This window comes from Cyprinus carpio, chromosome A3 (assembly GCF_018340385.1).
Source record: "Cyprinus carpio isolate SPL01 chromosome A3, ASM1834038v1, whole genome shotgun sequence".
Taxonomy (NCBI): domain Eukaryota; kingdom Metazoa; phylum Chordata; class Actinopteri; order Cypriniformes; family Cyprinidae; genus Cyprinus; species Cyprinus carpio.
The window spans coordinates 39,002,008-39,023,621 of NC_056574.1; the positions used below are offsets into that span (position 1 = coordinate 39,002,008).

The 21,614-nt window shown below is 36.7% G+C and overlaps 1 protein-coding gene across 4 annotated transcripts; it reads left to right on the forward strand.

Annotated features, from left to right (window-relative positions):
- Positions 1 to 363: 363 nt before the first annotated feature.
- LOC109101025 lies at positions 364 to 8,113 on the forward strand. 4 transcript variants are annotated; one of them, XR_006155713.1, is made up of 5 exons: positions 859 to 971; positions 1,115 to 1,189; positions 4,534 to 4,658; positions 6,286 to 6,591; positions 7,386 to 8,113. XR_006155713.1 is itself a non-coding variant. In XM_042732092.1 (3 exons), exons 1-3 carry the CDS (start codon positions 910 to 912, stop codon positions 2,106 to 2,108), a joined length of 828 nt encoding a protein of 275 aa, XP_042588026.1. In that variant the 5' UTR covers positions 858 to 909; the 3' UTR covers positions 2,109 to 2,877. The 4 variants fall into 4 exon arrangements, 1 of the variants encoding a protein (XP_042588026.1); XR_006155712.1 differs by having other exon boundaries at positions 364 to 971; positions 4,534 to 6,591; XR_006155714.1 differs by lacking the exon at positions 1,115 to 1,189 and having other exon boundaries at positions 364 to 971; positions 4,534 to 6,591.
- Positions 8,114 to 21,614: the final 13,501 nt, after the last annotated feature.

Below are 21,614 nucleotides of genomic sequence, written 5' to 3' on the forward strand. Positions count from 1 at the left end.
GTATAGATTTATCAGTTGGTAAAAGAAGAAGTTATCGGGGAATGTAAGCTAATCTAAGAGTCCTGATGTTTCATCATGAAATGTGTCTTTATGATAGAAAACTATACAGTATGATGATCACAGTCAGAGAATTGCAGATGCTAGCTGGGTGTTGTGGTCACCAAATATACGTCAGGACTTATATATCCACAATTGTTATAAAAGGTTGCCACATTTTTCCATTGTCTCATCTTAACTAAGGATGTCAATATTTCTGGAGCCCACTGTGAGTAGCTTTCCTCCTCAGAGCATCTCTGATTGTAACAGGTGTTGCCTTCAACATTAACAGTGCAGTCAAACAAAAACCACTCTGTGAAAGCCTGTAAACTATTTCAGCAGACCTATAAAAATGTAATAAAATCAAGCAAAATCAGAGTAAATGTGATCCCGCAATGAGCAGAAATATTAGTATTTCTAAAGGCAAACTCTACATGCAACAATATATTATTTATACTCTGAAGGGTCTGTAAAATAGCCATATTGTTAAACTAAAGGAATTTTCAGTATTTTGTATTTTGAAAAGTGCATTGCATTGGGATTTAGGTTGAAAGAAAATATTCATGTAAACTTATCAGATTTACCAGCGCATTCATTCATGCCCTTTCTTTTTTCTTTCTTTTTTTTTTGTAGTTTTTAGTTCAGTATATTTTATATAAATATATCTTCTTCCTATATAATATTTATTCTATATTTTTTTAATGTAAGTTATGTGTTTGTTTTGTTTTAAAATGTTATTTTTGCCCCGCTTTAAGTTATTGGTTCACTAGAGACTTTTATTTTGATGGCAATAATGCTGATAAGTGCGATTTGCCAATAAAAAAATAAGTTTATTTTGAAGAGCGGTTCAAGCAGAAGCGGAAGTGATCGCAGATGGATGAGTTTTTGGATCACGGAGTTTCGAGTGTAAATAAGAGAATTAACAGCAGCGAAAGGTAAAATTAAGACATGCAGTTTTTTTTTCGTCACTATGTACAGTTGGAACTGAGGGACAGCTGAAGCACATGTGCATCACGAATCATATGATTTGTGTTCAGCGCATGCACTAACGTTGCATCTCTCTGATGGTGTGTTGTAGAGTCACTGCAAGGAAAATAAAAAGGAAACAACGCAAACGTCAGTGCAAGAGCAAAGAGCTACCTCCCAAAATGCTGTAAGGGATTGTCTTTATGCATTAATCACTTGAATCAGAATTATTGGGTGTTTAAAGAAAGAAGTGATTACTGCATTATGAATCAAAGTTGTTTTATAAGCAAAACTTGTGTACACACATATATTGCACAAACAACTATAATTAAATAGTTTAATCTGCATATCAGTAGTGATTGGTAATAGAAATGCATGTAATAGGCTACAATTGAATAGTTTTTCCCCCCTCTAGATCTGTTTTCAATCAACTGGAAAAAGAACTGGTTGCACTCTATCTGAGAGATTTCCCTCAAACCCAGAAGCGCGTGCAGAGAGTGTGTCTTATCATCGGGACATTTGAAGAAGATTTCAGACGTGCTACTGGAGTCATTACACACGCATTAAATGCAGAAGTGGCTGGAGGGTTGATGATGGGTTTGGGGTTAGTTTTAGCTCCAGTTCATCAGGGCATTTCTGCTCTTATCGCAGGAGCGGGAGCAGCTGTGGTTTCAGGCGCTGCACTCTGTGATACAATCTGGAACAAGAAGATCGTGAGCCTGCAGGCAAAAATAATACAAGACACTGAAGCTGAACTGAGCGAATTTCAGCATAAAATCAGCCCTATGCTGGACAAGATGAATGAGATCAGTCAGCACGTTTATGAAATATTGAGAGACCTCAGTTACCCAGAGCGTGATGTTGGGTATTTAAGTCAATATTTTTCATCTGCCAGTGAATTAGTGCGTTTCATACAGATATATGACATTAGTGTGTTGGCTGCGCAGATAAAGTCTCAGACATCATGTTTGCTCGGAGCTCAATTTATCAGAGTTATGCCAGCTAGAATGGCACTCCAGCAGATGTGGATAGAAATCGTTCAGTTAGAGAATGTCATGGATGAAATTACTAAAACAATAGAAAGAATAGCAAATCAGCCCGACTAAATATAACAATATGAAGGGCTAAACAAAGCAAGAAAGCTCTTTGACTTGACTTGCTCTGACTATTCCTGGGATATAGAAACTATAGAATTTAATGTCTGTTTGTTGGTATACATTTACATGTAAGATTCCAAAAACTTTTTTTTTTTTTTTGTCAGCTGTTGAAGTTTTGGTTCCTTGCCGCTATCGTCTTTGGCTTGAGTAGTTGGGGACACTAGATATTCAATAATGTTGTTTTGATATGCCCGCATTGACACCAATTGTATGCGAACTTAACTGAGCTGGACCATGACATCACTGTCTTCTCCAGTGCTGATATATAGATAAATAACTATTGATTTCTACAACGGAATGAATCAATACTGAATTTATTTAAGCTGGACAATGACACAATTTTCTTCTAGAGCTGTTGTGCAGTTATCACTGTAAAGCTGCTTTGACAATCTGCATCGCTGTAATAAAGGTGACTTGACATTATGCAAAACATACACAAGAGCTTCGATCAGGACTGCAACAAGGTTTGTCTTCTGTAATGCTGTGAAGATGTTTTGTTCATTGTTCAGTTTGTGTTAGTAATTTGTGCAGGTCATTTATTCGAGGCGATGCAGCGAAATAAAAACACTCAAAACGAAACCGAAACTACACACACGGGGCGAAAACAACAACAAATTTATAATTCGTTTTTGAGATGAGATAGGCCCTCATTAAAAAAGACATACAGCAACTTGACTTATTATTTGTACCCTGCCACTGATCTTAAAGGTTTGTATTCTTGATTACATTTAAGTGTTTTAAATATTAATATATTACATATTACATTTAGTATTTTGTGAAAACACTGAAAACATACACAAGTTACATTACCATTTCTTTGGAACAGATTCGATAAGTCAGAAGAAAAATACAAAATCTGTCTCTGGGACAAGTTCAAAAGAGACACTTTTTTTTTTTCCTAAAGGGTGTGTATTATTGTAACTTGTTTGTTGGTATTGCTTCGTTTCTGTGCTTTACATTCACAGTGTAAATGTGTATACCTGTATATATATGGATTATTAAATCATTGATTAACAAGACAAAGCCTGCTACTATAACATTCAATGTCAATATGCTTCCAAAACTCACATATCAGAAAATAATTCAACACAAGGCAGTTGCTGATTGTTGATTTTAGTAAATAATAATAAAACATAAAAAAATGACATTGTGGAAAAAAAATGTGGGTTATTTTACAGTTGCTGTTATTAAACAAATTTAATACATAAATTAAAGATTACAGACTGTACTATTACTATTATCTCATGATTTTACATTCTAAATCAAAAACTATGTACTTCAACTTTGTGTTTGACTAGAGATTCTGAGATCTAAGTAGACCACCACATTCTCCAGAAATTCATGCATGTCCTGCATACGTGTAAAAACAAATATCAGTGGCTCTACGAGATCATCCTCAATGAACTCTGCACTGAAGAACCGTTCCAAGGCCTCAGCAGCTTCTTCATCCTCCAGGCACTGTATACGAGGAAGATGAACTGAGCCAAAGACATCCCCAGAGCTGTCTATACACCACTGACTGGCAGTCTTAAGATCGGCATGACACGCACCTATAAGAAATAAAAATACAAAAGAGGATAAATAAAAATATGCTGAATAATAATAGCTGCAAGCCCTCTAAAAAACCTACTTTTCGTGGAGAATGAACCACTTGCTTCTCCGGTGCAAGCTCAAGGGTGAAAATATATGTTTCATCTGCCTAAAAAACAAATATGAATATTGAGTTTGAGCCTGTGTTACCTTAAGTACTAGCTTTTTAAGGTAACTGGCACTTTTTCCGAGGAGCTGCTACAGAGTCACATGTACAAGTTACCTGTACGTGGAAAGGCTCTTCCTGTTAATGGAAAAAAATGCAGCACAAATTCAGTGTGTCATATTAACCTTCTGATTCCCACATATATGCTTTTACTTGAGAGATTTTTATTTTTTTTTTTCAATCTAAATACCGGCTGCAGATCACCTCTCAGGAAGGCTTTGGACTCTTCAGCATAGTGATAAATTGAATGTTACATAATTCCTTTCCTATTAAATCTTTAAATATTCAAAAGCCCAAACTAAAACAATACTTTACCTTTCCAGTCCAAAATAGCGCACCTCCATTTCCTTTGTGTAGACAAATGGGGCATCCAGCACTACAGTGCAGATTAGAAATGATAAACAAGTCAGTATTGGGCAGTTCATTTGTTATTTGTTAATGATTGTTAGTTAAATTGGGACACGCTTCAACAACATATTTGTAATGTGCATCTTTGTCCTTATTTTTAATACATTTAATCATTAAATGTATATTGATAAAAAAAATGTGTATATGCTAATTTAATTCAGTGATGTTATACAGTGTTGTAATCTTCTTATTTTCTACATTTCTTTGTAGGAAACTGTCACTGATCTGATGAAACGGTTTCAACTCGGACCGAAGACCTCTGAGCCGCTGAAATGCACATTTATGAATGAATGGTGAAATTAAAGTTATGATTTCTCATTGTTTTATGCAAAAAGGTGAGCTGATGAAGACAAGTTTATTTACTTTCTATGCTCTAGACATGTTTCACATCATTACTGGATGCTTTAATGATAGTTTTTGGCATATGTTACAGCATTGCGTAATCAAGTAAACAAACTAGTGAAGTTAAGCAGTTCCTTGAAACAGTTCAGACATTCCGAAAAACACAGAGATAAAGAAAACACTCTGCTCCCTCCACACACACACATACACGTATGTTTTTGTGAAAAGTGGGGACATCCCATAGGCGTAATGGTTTTTATACTGTATAAACTGTATATTCTATCGCCCTACACCAACCCTACACCTAACCCTAGCCCTCACAGAAAACTTTGTGCTATTTCAGATTTTCAATACACTCCATTCTGTGTGATTTCTATTGCGTTTTGAAAAGTGGGGACATGGAGTAATGTCCTGAAAAGTCACCTTCTGCTTGTAATACCTGTGTTATATCCTTGTCATTATACACATTTGTGTCCTGATATGTCACAAAAACACACACACACACACACACACACACACACACACACACACACACACACACACACACACAAGCAGGCAAGAATATAAAAACAGCTGTCTGTCAGTCTACCAGTGCTGTGTAATGAGTATAATTTCTTTCTTTTGCATTCTCTCTTTTGTAGGTATTGACAAAGTCTTTTTAAAATTCAAAACACCACGTTTTTAGCATCTGTCTTGCATTATAGTACAGCCACTGCAGGCTACTTATTTCAAAGCTGATTTGACATTATATGCAGCCTGCATCGGATTCATACTTGATTTCAACTGGTTTTGCTTTAATATACTTATAGGGAGAAATTTTAAACAAGTATATAAACATGTTTTCCGAAAGTCAGCATTTGGGCGTAACTTGTTCAACACCGGTTTCCTGTTTATTTGCGTGACTAGCCGCATCATTTCCACATATAATGATATAATGATCTGTAGGTTGTTTATGCTCAATTAAACATAATAGTGCTGTGCATCCAGAATATTTTGAGTTGATAGAAACCTTGTGATGACTTCACTGTACCTATGTACAAAGCTTAATCCAAAACAGAATCTGTTTGAGCTTATGGTTTTATAAACTCACATATTGATTCTTCTTTTAAAACTGGTGTACTGTTAAAGTTCAAATTAAATTGGTCTATTCAATTTAATGGTCATGTTAGGGTTTACACAGGTTACTAAGTGAATTTTGACACTAAAATGTTAACATGCATATTGTTTACACATTGTTGTTTTCCCAAGAGGGAGCATCAACGTTATGCTACGTGTGAACCCACACTCTCAGAAAAAAAAGGTACACAAGTTGTCACTGGAGCAGTACTATTTTAAAAGGTACACCTTTGTATTGGTACCTTAAAGTTACATACTAGTAAGCAAAGTGCACATATTAGTACCTAAAAGGTCCAAAAGTGGACCTTTTGAAAAGGTATCACCACAGTGACAGTTGTGTACCTTTTTTTTTCTGAATGTAGGTTCAACATTGATGCTCACTCTTGGGAGTGACATTTCTTTCATCTTAGTATTCGACCAGTATTTATGTAGAATGTTTCCATCCTACCAAATTCGTCAGAGCAGAGTGTGTCTAAATATGTTGTTGTTGTTTTTTTTTGACAGCACCGTTCCTTAAGGCAAGACACTGCAGGAAAAAGCGTGTTATTTCAGACTAGAAAAAAAATCTTCCAAAATACACATTTAACTGTTTATTTTATTGCACTTTACATATATACATATAATCACACAAACAAACACACGCTAAATCTAGCTTGAAGGCAGAAAATGTGCTCGTGATGCATGTTCACACCCAGCTTTCTTCTTCAAGCCAATAAATATCAGTCCAGTGAGCGTCTCAGACACTTTCTGATCTTCAGCTCAGACTCATCGAGACTCTTTCATTCACACAAACTCAAGAACAACTCAAAGGTAAATCTGCATACAGCACACATGCAGTTTAACTTGTGAATCCTGAAGTTCAGATACTGAAGGATCTTCTATTGCATCTCACTGTTCAAATCAGCGTATTAAGCTTATGTAAAAGCTTTAGTTTGAGTGAGTTTATTAATAAAAGATTAGTTTTTTTTTTTTTTAGTTTTTTTTACTTAATTGGAATAAATCGTTATATGTTACACAGCTTGCATATAAATTGTTATTTGGTTAAACTTTGCATGAGAAGAAACACCACACAGTTTAACACATTGTTATGCCTTTTACAGCACAAAATATCAAACCAGCTTTTAAGAGGGAAGTGAGACTATAACAAAATCTAATCGAGGATTTCAATTTTAAGTTCTGTGAACTTCATAAGATTTATAAACTCAACAGGTAATCTGACACTATTTTGTGTCTTAGTTATAATGAATTTAGAAAGTGTACTGAATCTGAATTATGATGTTATGGATGTTTTGTTATTTTGACAATAATGCACAAATTTGGTGTACTTGTATAAAACTCATTCAACAGCTTTAATCGGATCATTAAAAAAATCGAGTAAGATCATCTATAGGCTGTGGTCAAAACCATTTAAAACAGTTATTAAATTTCAAAACATTAAAACTTCTAAATTAAGTTTTAATATTAAATAAATATTACATTAATTACAAATGATATTTAAATCTTTTGACATGTTATCTACATAAAACTTGTTATAGACCTCTCTGATTCCCATACATATTTCATCTCTCTGCAGCTTTAATAATCTGTGCTTCATATGTTTTCAGGATGAGAACGGAGGTTTTCCTCGTGCTCCTCATGACTCTGGTGTCCACTGATGGACTGAATAATGTCACGTTCAACCGAGAGAAACGAGATCTTTTCTCTACCACTGCATATCCCTGCCAGAGATCTCAGAATAACAACGCATATAATACTTTTAATCGCCGACATATTCTCTCAGAGGATTTTGACAGGAACAGTGAAAGGGCTTGGGCAGATTATCTCAATAGAAAGGGTCTTTGTGGCAGAACACCTGTTCAGTCCTTCCTCTCTAGAAGGTACAGCGATAGAATTAAAAGAATCTGCAACGGAGAAGGCACCAGAGACACAGGAAACTTGTGCATCAGTATGAGAAGTTTCACAGTGTACATTGTTGAAAGTTCTGTAAGATACAGAGAGTGTGAAGTTCATGTTCGTCGTGAGAACTCTTATGTGACTGTTGCTTGTGAGGTCATTGATAACGAATGTGTGCCTGTTCACTATGAGAAACAAACTAACAGGCAACCATCCCAACATGGTCAGATCTGCAGACCTTAAGCAGAGGATGTACTAAGGATACATTTTTAACCATTAATTAAAATGTTGCTATGCCACATGCATGTATAAACTGGATATAATTCCAGAATAAAAGCTTTCTTAGCAGAGCACAGTTTGGTTTTATAAAACAAACTGATGAGATGTGTAGCTCAAATGCTATGTAAGTTGCTTTAAATAAAAGCATCTGCCAAAGCCATTAATGTGTCTGTTCTTTTGTGAAATCATTTTAAATGTGTTTGAGTCGAGACACCCCAGGTGAATGCGATAAGGGAAATAAATAAATAAATAAATAAATCTAATTAGTATCACAATTTTTTCAAACATTTTCTGTACTACACGTTTTCTGAAATGTTATGTTTGAATGTGTTAATGAGGCAATATATAATAAAATATGCACTAACACAATTTTTAGAAATCTAAACACTGGATCAGTGTTTGGGTTACATTACAAGTATGTAATCAGATTACTTTTTCAAGTATCTAGTAAAGTAACACATTACTTTCAATTTGACAACAAAATATCGAGTTACTTTTTCAAATGAGTAATGTAAGTTACTTTATTTTCCAAATGTATTTATAGACAGCTCTCCTGTCCCTATGCTGAGAGGAATCAGGAGTAAGTGCAGAGGCAATTCCTTCAGCATGAGGTTTATGCATTTCATTTTTGCTGCAAAGGGCTTTTACAGTTGCCAGAAATATAACTTTTTTGCCCAGTAAACTCCATCAAATCATGTAAAGCCCCCTTATTTTTCTGTTCTTCTCCAGTTTTCCTCAGATCCTCCAGGTTCTTCATCCATTCATCTTTTCCCTCCTCCTTCAGTCTGGGAATCAAGAAATCCAGATGCTGAAGAGTGAAAGCGCTGTCTGCTTTTAATGAGACCTTACACGGACTCATGATGATCATATAAGCTTCATGCAGCTCATCGTTGTTACATCCTTTGTCATCATCACATATTGTTTATCCTCTCTGATGTGTAATGACACATAATGCATTGGTTGTTCTTCATGACTGAACACTTCAAGAGTTTACTGGGAGACACCCATCAGCAGCCCTTCAAAACACTGCATCAATATAATGAATCCCATCCTCATCTGAGAATAAAGTGATCAGATACTCAGAAATCTCTCTGTCTTTCTCGTATCCTTCAGTGTTTGCGTATCCTGGAGTGTCAATGATGGTCAGAGATGTTGGGTTTTCTTCAACAAACACCTCATAAACCGTGATCGCAGATGTCTGGGTTAATGACTCTTCTATATCATCATCTTCTTCTGTGATTTGGTAAAACTCTTCATTCTCAAACTTCACTCCCAGTAAGTAGTTGACCATGGTGTGTATGAGGGTGGTTTTCCAGCTCCGGTTTCTCCCACCATCAGTATGACTTTGTTCTGTCCATTGTCTGACCTTTTTCTGATTCCAGTGATTTTTTTCTCTCTCTCTCTGTATTCAGTCTGTAAAGTGCTGGAGGACCTGGATTTATGATATGGTCTACAAAAGAGAAATCTAATTTAGAAATCAACTTATGGCAAGCTCACACTACAGGATTTTTAGCTGGATTTTGCTGTCACGGACAGATTTCCAGAGTCTGCGACACATCCCTCGGATCACGACCAAATCGGTGCTCGTTGTGGTCACCGAAGCGACCAAACGGAGCAAGGCCGATCAAATTAAACTTACATTGTCTTCAAGGGAGAATGCAGGTGGTCCTAGGTGAGCTGCAAGCAGGTGAGTGGGTATCCAAATAATAATGGGAACTTAACTGAATGATGAGGAGTCCTTATGTATTGCAGGTGCTGGTTGACGGGGCTGAAGACAGGTAGAACGCAGGTAATTATCTGGGCAAAGCAGATGGGTGGGTCCTTCTGAATGACTCAACATTAGTGATGTTATGTTCTGTGCTGAGGTTTCAGAGCGTGTGTTGAGAAATCCCGGCAGCTTTCAGTGAAGCGCGAATCGAGGCTTGTATCGCTTTAGAGCAATGACGTCATTGATGACATCTGAAGCCTCGCTTGACCAGATTGGATCAGGAAGTTTACAAAGTTTACAAATCTTGTAAATTCACAGTGCTCTGCCCTGTTAAATCCAGTCACTTTCCAGTTTTAGACTAATGATATTGCCCCTCCTGCCTATTATGAGCAAAGACTTGATTTACACACATGCGATAGCCCCATACATTTCAAGCCAATATGTTTATTACACAGTTATGTTATATTATGTTATACAATAAATACATGCCACTAGAAAATACACATTATATTCATATACATAGATTAGTCTGTGGAAATTATTATTTTTTTCCCTTCACCATTATTTATAAGCCTTAACTGGTGCAAAATACAGTGTATCACAGATCACATCAGGTGTCTGTGGCCACCTCTTTGGCCATCAGGTGGTAGTGTGAGAAATGAACACTTCTGTGAACCACTTGGCTAAAAAACCTTCAATGCTTCATGAGGCTTCTTCTCGCCATCACTACTCAACATACATTGAAGTCAATAGGCAAGAATGATTAAACAGTCCTAATCATGATGAGACCAGACAATGAGTGTGACATGCACGGATAAATCATTCAGAGAAAATACTCCAATAACTTATGGTCATCTTATGGTAACTTTAACCTGTTACTCCAAAATAATTGTTTTAATTGACTGAAAACTTTAACAAGGTACAAAGTACTTCTTTAAATAGCTCTGAATGTGTTATTAGCAATCTGGGGTCAGTTGTTCAAAAGTAATCTGATCAGATTTTGGCCATCGGAATAAAGCAAATCTTGAAAATGGGATGTTCAAAAGAAAACAAGGATTCTGAATTCAGATTAGATCATAAAATCCAATCTCGGGTTTGATCTGGATTAAATCCTCAGTTTGTTATGTTCAAAACGTTTTACTAAGATTGTGATACTTTTGATCAAAAAAAAAAAAAAAAAAAAAAAAAAAAACTGGCTTATTCTGATCCCAGGGTGGATTTCAGGAACAAAAATGTAATAAAACTTTAAAACTGGTCCAAAGAATACAACATTTGTAACGTAATACAGTATATCCCCAAATCCCAAAACAGCTTTCAATATCAAACAAAAATATTATAAATATATATTGTAAACTACACTGGCACAATCACCAGAGATGGACCAGTCAGAAACAGTTATTTGTGTAAATGCAATGCAAAATTAAAATGCAAATAAAATGCAAAACATAAGCAACCAACGCAACCCCCCCCCCCCCCCAAACTCATTATTTATTTATTTATTTTCCATCATCGTGTCCCTTTAGGGCACTAGCACTAGCAATCAGCTGAAGAAAACATAATCTAACACAACTCCTAACTAATTCTCCCTCAGTGGAAAATAGATCTAGGGTGCTTTAAATGATGTGCCATGAGTCTATATATTGTATGATAATGAACAAAATAACAATAATGCATCGTCTGAAATGTACAGAATGACATTAATCAGTGTGTCAGTACTGACTTGAGTCTTCTGACTGCTGTGCTTTTTCTTTTCTGTTATATGGTCATATTAAAGGTAATAAAACACTTGCTGTTTTTCTGAATTGTTCCCTTAGGCCTCGTACAGGAACCAATCACAATTGATTCATGATATAGTGAGTGTGATATTGCTTTATTATGTAGATTATTAACCAACAGCACCAATGACACAATCTAAACTAAAAACAATTGTGAGAGTAGTAACTATATCTGAAGAGATTTCTCAGACAATCAGATATTAGTGGACATAAGTCTGAATTACTGAAAATACGGCTAGAAAACAGATACAAATGTATTGAGAACGTTTTTATTGTCAATGTAATTTCTTTTTCATTACTGATTTTTTTTTATTTTTTTTAAGTTCATTACATTATGGATGAAGGAATTCCTATCTACTTTCTTTTGAAATGATATTCCTAAGTATGTGGGTCTCTGATTATTGTCCAATACATGAGAGAGAGAATAAAACTTTATCCAGAGAACATTCTGGGACAGTGGGACGTCTGCAGGGTTATAGAAAGATGATTGAGAGATGCAGATTAAACCTCTGATCAGAATGTTATATTTACAAGAACAAAATATTGCATGAGCTCTGCGGGCTTGTTCTAGTTCTTACTACATTCAGATAATGAAATGATATTGTGTTTTCAGGTATTGTTTATAATAATATTACAGCATGTCTACAGTACATTACAAAAGTTTACAGTAAACAGAATCATGTGGTTACTCAGTTACTAAAAATGGAGAATATCAATTATCAATTAATGAAAGAGACTAAGTGTGTTACTTGGCCTCAAAATCACTGAAGTGTATGTGTATATATATATATATATAATACACTAAACACAAAAATGATCAATAATGCAATTATTCAGTTTTGTAATTCATTGTTAAGGAACTTTTAAATATAAAGGAAGGTAAGTAAACTTCTTCCTAGAATGGAAGACCATCACAGACTGTTTGACTCCAGTGAAGACAACAGTGCATCAGATCAGAGAATACTTTGGCTTCCTTCATTCAACAGTGATTCAGTGAGCTGCATGATGAATTTTGATTTGCATTAATTGTGTGTTGAATTTCCCCCACAGTTCAAAGACATGCAGGTTAGGTGGACTGGATATGCTAAATTAGTCGTTGTAGTGTGTGTGTGTGTGTGTGTGTGTGTGTGTGTGTCCCAGCACTGGTGTTGCACAAGTTAATGCACTCTCAGTGTTAGGTTGCATCAGGAAGGGCATTTGGTGTAAAACCTGTGCAAAATACAATGTGCACATAATTAAAATGGATTAATCTTGTTCAATTAAAACAACAAATGATCCTCAGTAATCACAACCTAGTGTCAAATATAACAGGGCTCCAGACATCCATCCATCCATCCATCCATCCATCCATCCATCCATCCATCCATCCATCCATCAATCAATCAATTAAGGAGGAACCAGTTTCTATAGAAGAAAGGTGCCAAATTATTTTTAAGTGCCACATTAATAAAAGTTATTATTATTTTTATTTTTTTAAACTTAATTTCAGTCATCCTGTCATGTGTTTACATCTGCCCTCCTTTTACAGCATCAGCTGGAACTTAAAAGGATAGTTCACCCGAAAATGAAAATTCTGTCATCATTTACTCTCTCTCATGTTGTTCCAAACCGGTATATGTTGAAAATAAAAGAAGATATCAGACAGTTGGTGGTCCCCATAGACTTATATAGTAGGAAAATAAATACTAATACAGTGGGAACCACCAACTGTTTGATTACCAGCAATCTTCAAAATATCTTCTTTTATGTACATCAGAAAGCCACTCATACATGTTTGGAACAACATGAGGGTGAGTAAATGATGACAAAATTTTAATTTCTGTGTGAACTATCCTTTTAAGTGGAACCTGAATGGCTTTTTGAACTTGAGGACAACGTACAGTCCCAAAGACTTGTCCTTTTCACAGAATCTGAGCCGGTGTCATGGACCATAATTATTTATCACAAGGCCACTGAGAGCAAATTGGCCATCTCCTCAATGCATCGTATAAATGTTATTATGCTGTATGTTTTGCACACACCCAACTTATAAAACTACATCATAACGAATGGGCAAATGACTAAACTCACAACTAAAACTGTGAAACAAAAAGTAAAATGCCTTAATTGAAATAAAGCAACATGGTGCAGCATATTTTAAATTTTTGTGGGCCATCCAGCACAGGCTCTTCTCTGAGCCACTAAACAACAGAAACCCTTCAAGCCCCAAGAGATCATTAAACACCACAGATCTCTCAAGATCTCAGCAGAGGAGGACTAAACACCCCAAAAAACAGCTTCACTTATTACTAACCAGTGCGACTTTATTTCTGTCAAAAGTACTTATTGAGAATTAACAAAAGTTTAGATGTTGATGATCTATTGAATATAGTCTTCTTTGGTTGTCACATTATGACAATTGTCACATTGTGTTAAATTAACACTGCTCAGTGTTCATATGGGTACCACCAGCAGTGCTAATGTAAGAATGTAAGAAATGTTTAATTAAGCTATGTTTAACATGTTCCTCATCACAGATCAAGCTTCCAGCAATGATGCAAGCATCTTAAAGGGCATTGCATTTAATTTTTAAAATCATAACATGTAAATTTATATTGTCACTAGTGGTGATATCAGCAAAAATATCACTCACAAATGAATATTATTGGTTGCAAATGTGACCCTTTTAGGCACCGCCTGGAGCCCTGTATAAGATAATAATAAAGTAAATATAGACAAATTTAAAAGACAAGACAAATGGGTTCTGCGATTTCCTGTGCAACAAAATATCTTATCAGGCACAGGGTGTGCCCTTCTTGTTCAGGTTGCAAGCTCACTCAACTAGAAGTGTTGCATCCTCCTGGGCGCTGGCTCAGGGCGCCTCACTGACAGATATTTATAGAGCTGCAGGCTGGGCATTCCCAGCCTACAGGAGGATCCGGTATCCTCCTGTGTTCTCACCTCAAACGGGTAGTGGCACTGAGGGGCCCCAGTAAGTTTTGACTTTCTAAAACCACTCCAGAGAGTCCATATCGTAGACCCTGTCAAGCTCCTCAATCCCCTCGGCAGCCAGACCTGAATCCTTGAGAACCGGTAGAAGGCTGGGTTCCATATGCGAGACCTAAGTGGATCTCATATGTGTAAAGTCCACGGTATAGTCTCAGAGCCCATTTTCCCCTGGCACCTCCAATCACCTACAATTTTCCATATGCACCTAAACTGATGTTCATATGTGTATTTGCTCCCGAGAAATACACATCCAGACCCGGAAGAGAAGAAAAAGCGGAATAAAGTAGTAATTTTTGTTATTTTTGGACCAAAATGTATTTTCGATGCTTCAATAATTTCTAACGGACCCTCTGATGTCACATGGACTACTCTGATGATGTTTTTATTACCTTTCTGGACGTGGACAGTATACCGTACATACATTTTCAATAGAGGGACTGAAAGCTCTCGGACTAAATCTAAAATATCTTAAACTGTGTTCCGAAGATGAACGGAGGTCTTACGGGTTTGGAACGACATGAGGGTGAGACATTAATGACATAATTTTCATTTTTGGCTGAACTAACCCTTTAAGTCAAATAAAATACTATTTTATTAATAAACTAACTCAAACTAAAGCTTATACATAAGTTAATACCTTGATTTGAACAATGATATGCAATAGAAGATCCTTCAGTATCTGAACTTCAGGATTCACAAGTTAAACTGCATGTGTGCTGTATGCAGATTTACCTTTGAGTTGTATAAATGAAAGAGTCTCGATGAGTCTGAGCTGAAGATCAGAAAGTGTCTGAGACGCTCACTGGACTGATATTTATTGGCTTGAAAAAGAAAGCTGGGTGTGAGCATGCATCACAAGCACATTTTCTGCCTTCAAATAAACTTAGAGCCTTTTTAAAAACATCTTTGAGATTCTGCTCTTAGGAAATTCACCTTAAGACTTCAGTGTATCACAATAAAAATGAGACTGAATCAAAGTCACTAGTTATAAATAGTCATGAATTACCAGAATAGAATATGATTAAGAAAAGTGATGTCACTGACTGGTTTTATATCTGGATCACCATCATGTTCAATGATAAAAAGAATGTTGATTTTAAAAGCAATGCAATTCATAATGAAAATTATTATTCATTAAAGTATTTGTAAATTAACCATGTAAAGAGGGCTTATGAGTTAAGAAGTGTACACATGCACTTTTGCGACAAATCACAAACACATCTTTAGAAGATTTGTTTAATGGTTGATATATTTTTATATGAGCTGTGTGTGATGATGATGATGATGATGATGATAATAATAATAACAAAAAAAACAAACAAACACACACACACACAAAGATTATTTGATATGGTAAATTTGTCTGCTGTTCTGCTGAATCTCTCTCTCTCTCTCTCTCTCTCTCTCTAACCTTCTGTATAAAATATGCACACTAAAAGTGAAAATACGTTTTGATGCTTTTTGTGTGTCATATAGTTACCGTTTATGCAAATAAATAACATGGCGTGTGTGAGTGAAGAAATTTGGTCTTTTTCTTAACGTATATTATGTCATTTCACCTGTCTGTACAATAAACAATAAAAATTTTACATTATCCCTGAATTAACTCTAATTGGTGCATTAAACACATGCAAAGCAAACAATAAGCTTGATGAACAACCACAGAAAACTTACAGAGAATATAAAGGTCACACAGCATTTGACCACTGGATTTACAAAAATCAATTCAGTTTTAAGTTTGAAGTGTTTCCTTAAAATTTCAACATTGCATCAACTACTGATGAACACACTTATTTGTAAATAGAATTATTTATTTTAGTTGCAGGCTTAACATTTGTATGCTTTTGAGCCAAAGTTAGTTAGTGTGTTGCAATAGCGGATGCACATGGACAAGATGCCTGTCTGAATATAATAATACCTTCTGCATAAGCCATGACTTGAGTAACAAAATAACAACCTAACAAACAAGTAAATAAAGTCTGTGTTCGGTGCACTGTACGAATTATGACATTTTGAGTCATAAATCAAATTCTATCCCATAAAAGTTTGTCTATGTATTGACAAACAAAGATGGGTGAGGGACCTTACATAAATTCAGGAAATTGGTACCCTAAAAGCAGTGAATAAATAGTAAGACAATAACTGCATGTTTAAATATGATATTCTGTATTTGAAAGTATTTTACAATTTAAATCCTGTAATGCCTGGGAAAGAGTATTAAATAATCTATGATTAAAATTCTATGAATATGGTTAATGTTAACTAAGAAAATCTAAGATAACTCTTGTGCATTGTTATTTTAGTAATAGGTTCTAGTTAAAGAGAAAACTCAAATAATTATTGCTATTATAATATACAGCATACTCTAAGTTTACTTCTGTTTCTGCATTTTGCAAAGAATAAATTTTTGCTTTTTCTCTGCAAAGAAGAACTTGCTTTATTAAAATAGAATGAGGAACTGATTTTGTTAATCAGACAAGACTTCTGAAATGAAGGGACAATTGAAAGAGAAGATTTAAAATTGACTTTAAATGAAGAGTTGATTACTCAGACACATATGTGTTCAGAATTTACAAAGGTTCAATTTGATTCATGCTTTTCAATACCTGTGTTCAATTTTTAAATGAGACCAGGCAGCTTCAGAAACAGCCGCCTTGACAAATGAGAGCAAATGGACTGGAGTGTGAGAGATGCAGAAAAACAGCTGGAGAGAGAAGAGGAAGTGGCCTTCAGCTCCCCTCCTGAAAGAAGAAGTTGACACTTCTGACAACATGGAGAAAAAAAACAACTGATTCAATGAAGGGAAAGGTGAAACTTAGTAAAAGGTCAGAACTAATGCCGTAAAGGGTGTGTCGTAGTGATGACGCACCTTATCGCACGACTCTATAGCGGGTGTTTTGAAGGCAGATCAACGTTCAGGACAAAACAAATATGTGCAAACTGTAATGAAGCAGAGATCAGTTAGTTCCTCACTTTCCGTGCTGAAGCAGAGATCGTTCACCAGCTTAAGTGAAAGTTAATTGCAGTGTGAAAGGGGCTCAAGACTGATAAAGAATTGGCTCGAAGATCATTACATTGAAATTTTGAATCCGTTGCCAGACAACTCCCCAGATCTCAATCCCATAGAGAACTTGTGGTCAGTCCTCAAATGGTGAGTGGACAAGCAGAAGCCCACAAATTGTGATCTACTCCGAGAAACTAATAAGACCACCATCAGTCAGGATTTGGCCCAGAAAACTCCAAAAATCCAGCATGCCAGAGCGAATTGCAGAGGTTATGGAGAACAAGGGTCAACACTGTAAATATCGACTAATTATATATATATATATATATATATATATATATATATATATATATATATATATATATTTAAAACTTTTGATATGCTTATCGTTGTTTTTCAGTATGCCATATAAAAATGTGGAAAAATAATCAAAAAATACTGAAGCAGCAAACTTAGCAAAACACAAAATTTATGTCACTACCAAAACTTTTGGCCATGATTGTGTTTATATTTTGTGACGAGCGTCCCGAAGATTCATCAGCGTTGCCCTGAAAACAAGTGAGGAACACCTGCCCATCCTCATCACGGGCTGACCGGTCACAAAATCCTTCAGTGGCTTAGCATCCGCCAGCAACAGATCGTTGAGCACCTCGCCACCCGTCAAGATGAGACGGAGCAGGAGCTCGCAGCCCTTCGTGTCGCCACTGCTCAACGCATTCCGCTGCTGGACCCACGAGTACAAGCCACTAAGTTGCCTCCCAGACTGACCCCCCATGATGATTTCGAATCATCCTTGCAGATGTTTGAAAGCATGGCATACAGACGACTGGGCACGAGTGCTGGCTCCCCCTGCTGACGGGTGAAGCCCAACGTACATACTTCGCTCTTCCCGCCACCCCCTCCGCCGATCAGTATACAGAGAAAATTCTAGCCCGCCTGGGGTTGCCCTCTATCTGTGCCACTCAGTACTTCCACGACTGGGAATATAAGTCCCGTCTGCCGACCCTTTCGCAGGTCTGACAGGGGTCACTCCCCACCCCACCCCCTATTTATCCCCTACTGTCTCGTATCATCAACAGGACCAGGACAACACTTAGGTGGGGGGGGGGACGGGGGTGAACGAGCGTCCCGCAGATTCATCAGCGTCGCCCTAGAAACACCTGCTCATCCTCATCACCAGCTGATCGGTCACAGCTGCAGCTCATCAGGCAGCGGCTACATAAGCCATGCAAGCCCTGCCACATGGGAGACACTTCTCCTTGAGACTGAGCATTAACTCACCCTCTCATTTCTCCCACAGACAGCAGCGTGTGACCAACCAGCCCCACAAAGAGCAAAGCACGGATCCACTACACAGGGACAAAGGAAGAGAGCACCCATGGCACCGGAGCACCCAACTGGACATTTCTCTGTATCACTTGTAAATAAATCCACCCTCCGGGGCATTTACCGAGCACTCCTTGTCGTGTGATTCTTCACCCAGTGACAATATATCTAATCACTTCACATAAGAAACTATGAACATGATGCTAATTCAATTAAAGATTACAGTATCTATCTATCTATCTATCTATCTATCTATCTATCTATCTATCTATCTATCTATCATTCAACCAATCTAACAACTAAATTAAATTAATGTATCGCCTAAGGAAAAATTCATGTTTTGTTGTGACACAATAAATAATATAGAGCAAAATAACTGAAAAACAAAATAATTCAAGAGCTGTATTGTCATTATGCAAGTAAGATTTATTTTTCTAGTGTAAAAATTATCTCTTTAGTGAAAACCATAAAATCATGCATTAACAAACAAAAGCAATTTCTAAGTGCAATACTTAGTTTCACTAAAACACTATTTATGCCTAACTTAGGGGAAGTCGTGGCCTAGTGGTTAGAGAGTTTGACTCCTAACCCTAAGGTTGTGGGTTCGAGTCTCGGGCCGGCAATACCACGACTGAGGTGCCCTTGAGCAAGACACCGAACCCAACTGCTCCCTGGGTGCTACAGCATAAATGGCTGCCTATTGCTCCGGGTGTGTGTTCACGGTGTGTGTGTGTGCACTTTGGATGGGTTAAATCCACTGTCAGAGCACAAAGTCTGAGTATGGGTCACCATACCCGGCTGTATGTCATGTCACTTCACTTCACTAACTAAGTAGATATGTACTAACTAATGTAAAGTATTTGCACATTCCTGATCAGTGAAAAAAAAAATAGGCTTGTGTGTTCTTTTTTAAGGCATATACAGGTGCATCTCAATAAATTAGAATGTCGCGGAAAAGATCATTTCAGTAATTCAACTCAAATTGTGAAACCTGTGTTTTAAATAAATTCAAGGCAAACATACTGAAGTAGTTTAAGTCTTTGGTTATTTTAATTGTGATGATTTTGACTCACATTTAACAAAAACCCACCAATCTCAATAAATTAGAATATGGTGACATGCCAATCAGCTAATCAACTCAAAACACCTGCAAAGGTTTCCTGAGCCTAAATGGTCTCAGTTTGGTTCACTAGGCTACACAATCATGGGGAAGACTGCTGATCTCACAGTTATCCAGAAGACAATCATTGACACCCTTCACAAGGAGGGTAAGCCACAAACATTCATTGCCAAAGAAGCTGGCTGTTCACAGAGTTCTGTATTCAAGCATGTTAACAGAAAGTTGAATTGAAGGAAAAAGTGTGGAAGAAAAAGATGCACAACCAACCGAGAGAACCGCAGCCTTATGAGGATTGTCAAGCAAAATCGATTCAAGAATTTGAGTGAACTTCACAAGGAATGGACTGAGGCTGGGGTCAAGGCATCAAGAGCCACCACACACAGATGTGTCAAGGGATTTGGCTACAGTTGTCGTATTCCTCTTGTTAAGCCACTAATGAACCACAGACAACATCAGAGGTGTCTTACCTGGGCTAAGGAGAAGAAGAACTGGACTGTTGCAAAGTGGTCCAAAGTCCTCTTTTCAGATGAGAGCAAGTTTTGTATTTCATTTGGAAACCAAGGTCCTAGAGTCTGGAGGAAGGGTGGAGAAGCTCATAACCCAAGTTGCTTGAAATCCAGTGTTAAGTTTCCACAGTCTGTGATGATTTGGGGTGCAATGTCATCTGCTGGTGTTGGTCCATTGAGTTTTTTGAAAACCAAAGTCACTGCACCCGTTTATTTTGGAGCACTTCATGCTTCCTTCTGCTGACCAGCTTTTTGAAGATGCTGATTTCATTTGGCACCTGCCCACACTGCCAAAAGCACCAAAACTTGGTTAAATGACCATGGTGTTGGTGTGCTTGACTGGCCAGCAAACTCACCAGACCTGAACCCCAGAGAGAATCTATGGGGTATTGTCAAGAGGAAGATGAAAAACAAAAGTCCAAAAAAAATGCAGATGAGCTGAAGGCCACTGTCAAAGAAACCTGGGCTTCCATACCCCCTCAGCAGTGCCACAAACTGATCACCTCCATGCCACGCCGAATTGAGGCAGTAATTAAAGCAAAAGGAGCCCCTACCAAGTATTGAGTACATGAACAGTAATTTAACATACTTTCCAGCAGGCCAAAATCATCACAATTAAAATAACCAAAGACTTAAACTACTTCAGTCTGTGTGCATTAAATTTGTTTCATACATGAGTTTCACAGTTTGAGTTGAATTACTGAAATAAATGAACTTTTCCACAACATTCTAATTTATTGAGATGCACCTGTAATAATAAGAGACATGTTGTCATAAAAGGTCAGATTATGAAATATTATAGCCCATTCATCTACTTTTCCCGTAAATGCTTCAAAGGACATTATGAATGAAACGATAATGCCCTCATAAAACTTCTGAATCCTTTCACTTTCACACAGATGCCAAAGTTAAAACTGGCCAAGAGCCAAATCAAAGTAAAAGTGACTTTGGTAAGTAATAAAAATAAGTAACTTCATACTGTATAATGAACTGCAAAGTAGATGATTAAACTGAATTTTAATAATGATATTTAAAGCCAGGAATGGAGAGCAAATAATGCAAAACTATTGTAAAGAATACAAAACATTGAATCTCATATGAACTTGTTCTTTCAGCAATAAAGCCTAGTCACATGATAGTGACTGGGAAACTGTTGTGAAATGTTAAACTTGTTGTAAAATATTAACCACCAGCAATAAATGTACACTATTTAATACCATCGACACAATGACAT